This window comes from Eumetopias jubatus, unplaced genomic scaffold (genome assembly GCF_037043125.1).
Source record: "Eumetopias jubatus isolate StellerSeaLion01/CBP00866 unplaced genomic scaffold, mEumJub1_p1.0 scaffold_17, whole genome shotgun sequence".
NCBI lineage: Eukaryota > Metazoa > Chordata > Mammalia > Carnivora > Otariidae > Eumetopias > Eumetopias jubatus.
In genome coordinates this window covers 34361216-34367215 of record NW_028274823.1, presented here as the reverse complement: position 1 = coordinate 34367215, position 6000 = coordinate 34361216, and the positions used below count along the sequence as shown (strand labels likewise).

The 6000-nt window shown below is 38.6% G+C and overlaps 1 protein-coding gene across 3 annotated transcripts in view; it reads left to right on the top strand.

The window, feature by feature from the left end:
- The first annotated feature begins 4254 nt into the window (after positions 1-4254).
- Positions 4255-6000, top strand: part of PLCE1 (phospholipase C epsilon 1) — a 289717-nt gene continuing 287971 nt past the window's right edge. For all 3 annotated transcript variants that reach the window (XM_028098722.2, XM_028098721.2, XM_088020229.1), the window contains exon 1: positions 4255-5457. In XM_028098722.2, the coding sequence (XP_027954523.2) occupies positions 4255-5457 (1203 nt within the window). The remainder of the gene's footprint in view (positions 5458-6000) is intronic.

The window sequence follows — 6000 nt, the reverse complement described above, 5'->3', positions numbered from 1 at the left end:
CTTTCTCTGTGTTAACCCAGATTATAGCCCTACTTGCACTGTACCTTACCTGATGATTTATTAGCTTATGAAGAAATCAAGGACAGATTATTGCCTCATTTAATGTCGTACTCAATAAGAATTTGTTGAATAAAAGAATGACCTGAGATGGAGTCTCCAGTCCTCGGCCGTGATTACAGCTGGAGGCAAAACAAAGATCTCAGCCTTCCAGAGACAAACTCAAATAAAAGAGGATCCTCTCGGAAGCCATGGATCTCTTCAGCTAGCAGACATCAAGAATTCAAACCCATGAGGTTTCAAACTAGGTAGCAAGAAAGCAGCATAACTATGGTGAAGAGCATAGATTCTGGAGTCAGGTTCTTGGTTTTGAATCCTGACTTCACCATTTTCCAGTAGTGTGATCTTTGGCAAGCGACTTAGCTTCTCTGTGCTTTGGTTTCTAATCTGTCAAATGTGGATAACGATAGAACTGATCTGTATTAGTTCTCTCTTGCTGTGCAACAAATTACCTCAAAACAGTGTCTCAAAACAATAAACACTTCTTATCTCATATTTTCTGTGGTTCAGAAATTTGGGAGCTGAGTGCTTCTGGTTCAGCCTTGCTCATGAGGTTAGAATCAATATGTAGAATGTAGACCATGGCTACAGTCATGTGAAGCCTTGACTGGTGTTGGAGAATCCCTTTCCAAGATGGCTCACACCAGTGGCTGTTGGCAGGAGGCCTCGGTTCTTGCCACATGGAACTCTCCTTATGACATGGCAGCTGATTTCGCCCAGAGCAAACAAGAGGAAGAGCAAGGAGGAAACCCCAAGATTTTATGACCTTTTGTGATCTATTCTCAGAAGTCATAAAATTTAACTTCCAACATATTCTGTGTGTTGGAAGGAAGTCACTGAGTACAGCAAGGGGAAGGCAGTTAGGCTCCAGCTTTTGAAAGGAGGAGTATCAGAGAATTTGTGGACATATTTTTTTTGTGTGTGTGGACATATTTTAAAACCATCATGCTATCTTGTAGGGTTGAGTAAGAATTATATGAATTAATAATTTCAAAGTGCTTAGAACAGGAGTTAAGCAGCACTTGCCTTGAATTACCTTCCTCCCATAGGTGAGAAAAGATACATTAATAGTCAATCTGGAGGTTTTGGCTTTAAAAGTTACTCTAAATAATAAAGCAAAGATACTGAAACCAAGTTACTGCCATAAGCCATTAAAATTATCTATATAGTTCTTGACATGAAAAGCTATTCATGAATTGAATTTGTTAAAAAAAAGTAGATGTAAATCAGGATGTACAGCATGATCAGGTGCTTTTGTAATTATATACATATACCTATGTGTGTTGGTGCATAGGGAGCCTTCTGGAAGGAGTTTTCTCAAAGTATTAATAGTGGTTATCTCTGGATAGTGGGATTTATATGTTAAGTTGAAAATTTTTTTCTTTGTGTTTTTCTGCATTGTTTGAATTGTTTTACACTGAGCATATAGCTCCAAAAATAAGAGAGACATTTCCCCAAAGAAAATAAAAAAGAAACCAAGTTGGAAGGAGGATGTGAAAGGTAGAAGGATTAGGTTGAACCAGGACCTTGTTGCTCTTTGTGGGCTTACTGACTCCTTGTGAAGTATCTGATTGATAGGGTGTCCTCTGATTTTTTAAGGTAGTTGTGAAGACTGCATGTGCTGGGAGCAGGTGAGAGTTTGTGATTGCACTTGAGTGGCATATATGTAAGGGAAGAGTAGTTGCTACTTCTTTGGGACAAGAAGAAAAGGAAGAAATGAGGGGAAGAGGGACACCTGTGAGGCAAAGGGCAAAGATAGGTCAAATCTGCTGTTGACAGCAGAGCATGAATGCTCATCCTTTGTCTTGGAAACATCTTTATCTACAAAGGAATAGTATACATGTGATGGGAACCCACGGTCTCATAGTGCCTTATATATCCTTGATAATTACACTTGCCACACTGGATTGAAATTTGTTCAATTTTCCCTCTCTCAATAGACTTGCAAGCAGGTCCTGGATATCTAGCCCATTACACAGTTCCCAACATAGAACAGGGTTCAATAATTTGGAGAATAAAGATAAGCTGAATTATTTTTTTAATAATGCTTTTCATAAATTGAAAATTTTTATGTCCACTGACATTCATCTGAAAAATTTCTTATTCAAATAAAACAGAGGGAGGGACGTCTGAGTGGCTCAGTTGGTTAAGTGTCTGCCTTCAGCTCAGGTCATGATCTCAGGGTTCTGGGATTGAGCCCCGCATTGGGCTCCTTGCTCAGCAGGAAGCCTGCTTCTCCTCTGCCTGCTGCTCCCCCTGCTTTACTCTCTCTCTCTCTCTCTCTCTCTCCCCCAATTAAATAAATAAAATATTAAAAAAAAAATAAAACAGAGGGAGTACACACACACAGTCACATTTGCCACATCTGTTCTTTGTTCATCTTTTCCCTTTTTTTTGCCTTTTGATTCTTTGAAATTTTTTATGATTCTAATATTTTGACTTATTACCTATATCTTTTCTTAAAGTGGTTGCATTGGGGCTTATAGTATACATCTTTAACTTATGACAGCCTGCCTTTAAGTAATATTATACCACTTCATGTAGAAAATAATCTTATAACAATATACTTCCATTTCTCTTCTCTTGACCTTGCATTTTTATTGTCATATATTTTTCTTCTGCATTTGTTAGAAACCCCATAATACATTGCTATTATTTTTGCTTCAAAAGATCAACTATCTTAAGTGATTTACAATAAGAAAATTTGTATTTACCCACATATTTAACATTTTCCATACTCTATTCTTTTGCATTGATCCAAATTTCTATCTGGTAATCATTTTCCTTCTGCCTAAAGGACTTCCTTTAACAGTTCTTATATGCAAGTTTGCTGGTGATGACTTCTTTCAGCTTTTATATGTCTAGAAAGTTTTTATTTTATTTTTGTTTACAAAAGATATTTTTGCTGGGTATAGAATTCTAAGTTGGCAGTATTTTTTCTTTTTTTTCCTTTTAAAGTATTAAAAGAAATAAAGTACTTTATTTTTTAAATTTTTTATTGTTATGTTAATCACCATACATTACATCATTAGTTCTTGATGTAGTGTTCCATGATTCATTGTTTGTGCATAACACCCAGTGCTCCACGCAGAATGTGCCCTCCTTAATACCCATCACCAGGCTAACCCATCCCTCCACCCCCCTCCCAGAAATAAAGTACTTTAGTACTTTCAAGATTTACTCCACTCTCTGGCTTGTATTGTTTCTTATTTTATTTTATTTGTTCATCACGATAAGTGTACTCTTTAATTCTCATCCCCTATTTCACCCATCCCCCCACCCACCTCCCCATGGCTTGCATTGTTCCTCATGAGAAGCCTGCTACCATTCTTATCTTTGCTCCTCTCCACTTAATTTGTCTTCTTTCTCAGTTTTTGTGGCCTTACTGAACTTTCAACTTTTTTTTCTTTAAATCAGCACTCTTTTGGGTTCAACCTGAGTTCCTCTTTCCTCCCCTGTAGCATAGCTCTCAAGCTGTAAGCTAGGGCATTTAGAGCGCTCACCTCATTTGTTTGCTTTTTCTTATTTCAGGAATCACTATTCTGTGTTACCTCTTGTTCAATATCTAAAAACCATTATATCATTTTTTTTTTCTGATTTTTTCAGTTGTTTAAGATGGGGGGATAATTCTGGTCTCTGTTATTACTCTACTTCAGCTGGAAACAGAATTTCTGAAATATTAAATCAGAAAAACAAATACCTAAAACATTGAAAGTAGCTATCAATTGCAAAACTCCTTCCTCAAAATTGGTTCATATTTTGCATTAGCTTAGGATTATTATGAAGTTCATTTAAAAAAATCTATTTAGTGTCACAGCATTGACATCATGTCTTTTTCTTTCAGGAAACATTGAAACTGGATTTTTAAATCATTAGTAAGTCAGTAATGGATCAGAATTTGCAGAATGCAATCCCAAGTAAAAATCTCCAAAAGAATTACTTCAAATAATAGAGGAAAGAAAGTTGAACTGCCACCTTAAAACCCTGGTCTAGAAAAACATACTGCAGATGACAGGAAGTGATAACTGGGGAAATTTATTTGGCTTTTAATGCACCTGAATCAAAGAAATTGTCACACTGTTTCTCAGAGGACTTGTATATCTAAGATTATTATAATAATAAGTTGTTTTATAAACATCTTGACATGATCACCAGAGAGGAGAAAGAGCAATAGCTAAAACCTGTGTGTGCGTCAAGATGACGTCTGAAGAAATGGCAGCTTCTGTTCTCACACCTGTGACTCAGAGAAAAGTGACGTCCACTCCATCGGCTGTAGATGAAAGTAGTGAAAAGGTCTCGGATGTCAGTGTTCCAAGGGCACATAGTGTCAGGCAGAGCGGGCAGACTTCTACCATCCCACGGATGAACAAGCTTAAAGAAGAACCTTCTGGAAGCAACTTGCCCAAGATTCTCTCCATAGCAAGGGAGAAAATAGTGAGCGATGAGAACAGCAATGAAAAGTGCTGGGCAGAAAGCACACCAGTTTCTGTGAAAAACCTTAACATTAACCACAACAACATACTGACAAACCGCCAGTGCATCCTTCCTCAGAGCCAGTGTTATGACACGTGCAATTCTGTCATGGAGGAAGACCCATGTTTGGAAACTGGAATCCCATCCTCACTGGAAAGAAAGGCATTTCCTGGAATTCAACTGGAAATCGATGGACCTCCCATGGACATTAGTCCCTTAGGAAGTCAGTCAGCCGCTGTAGAGACTGGCCAGGCAGACCCTGACAGTAACATGGCAGCATTTCACTTTCATTATGAAGTTGAGAGAAGAGTGTCAGATGCTTTCTGTACCCTGTCAGGCAACTTGATTTTGGATGATTGTGGAAACTGTGTACCACTGCCTGGTATTGGTGGGGAGCAAAAGAAAAATTATGTGGCATATACTTGTAAACTCATGGAATTGGCTGAAAACTGTGATAATAAGAATGGGCAGCTGCAGTGTGATCATTGTGACACCTTGGATGACAAATACTTGTGCTTTGAAGGCTCTTGCCAAAGGGCCAGTGTGGTATGTTCAAGTGACAGCTTTTGCAGGGAGGACTTGACTAACAGTCCACCTGCCAAGACCTTTCTGAGCCATTTTGAGGACTTCCCTGATAATTGTGAAGATGTAGAAGAAGATTTTTTTAAGAGCAAAAAGGAGAGGTCCACTTTGTTAGTGAGGAGATTTTGTAAAAATGACAGGGAAGTAAAGAAATCTGTGTATACCGGGACAAGGGCAATCATGAGAACTCTGCCTTCTGGTCACATTGGGCTGGAAGCTTACAGTTACATCGATCAGAAGAGAAGTGGTCTCTTATTGCCCAGTGGGAGAATTCTGGAAAGGCTGTCAGTGGTGGCGATTAGGCAGGACGGGAGCCGGTGCCTATCAGAAGCCCAGTGGTATCGGGTAAGAGTTAAAGTTTCATTTTTGACCACTTCTCTAAACTTGATCTTTGAAAATCCAGTTTTCCATTGTTTTAATTCATGGAAAGCTTTAAGTTCTGTCAAATTGTGATTCTCAGGGGAAGCATTTTGTAGTTATTGGAAACTAGTAGACCTAACAGATGATACTCCAATCGGTAGCTGTCAAGATTGAGTTAACTTTGCAACGAGGTAAGTATATATGTAAAATACACATATATATGCCATCAGGAGTGCAGAAATTAGGGAGACTCCCTGGTTACTATTTGTAGGATTATAAGACAGACTGCTGATAGTGGGAAAGCAGCTCCATTGACTGATTATCTAGTCGTGTCCTTTGGAGGTACATGCTTATGTCTTCCTTCTGCCCTATTTTTAGGTTGCAGGGCCTAAAAGCACTTAAAATCTGGTTTCCCCCATTTTCCAACCAATGTTCCCAGTTTCTTCCCTTTTCATCTTTTTTGTGCCATGGACCCCTTTGGCCATTTGGTGATGCCTGTGGACTCAGAACAATGCTTTGAAATGCATC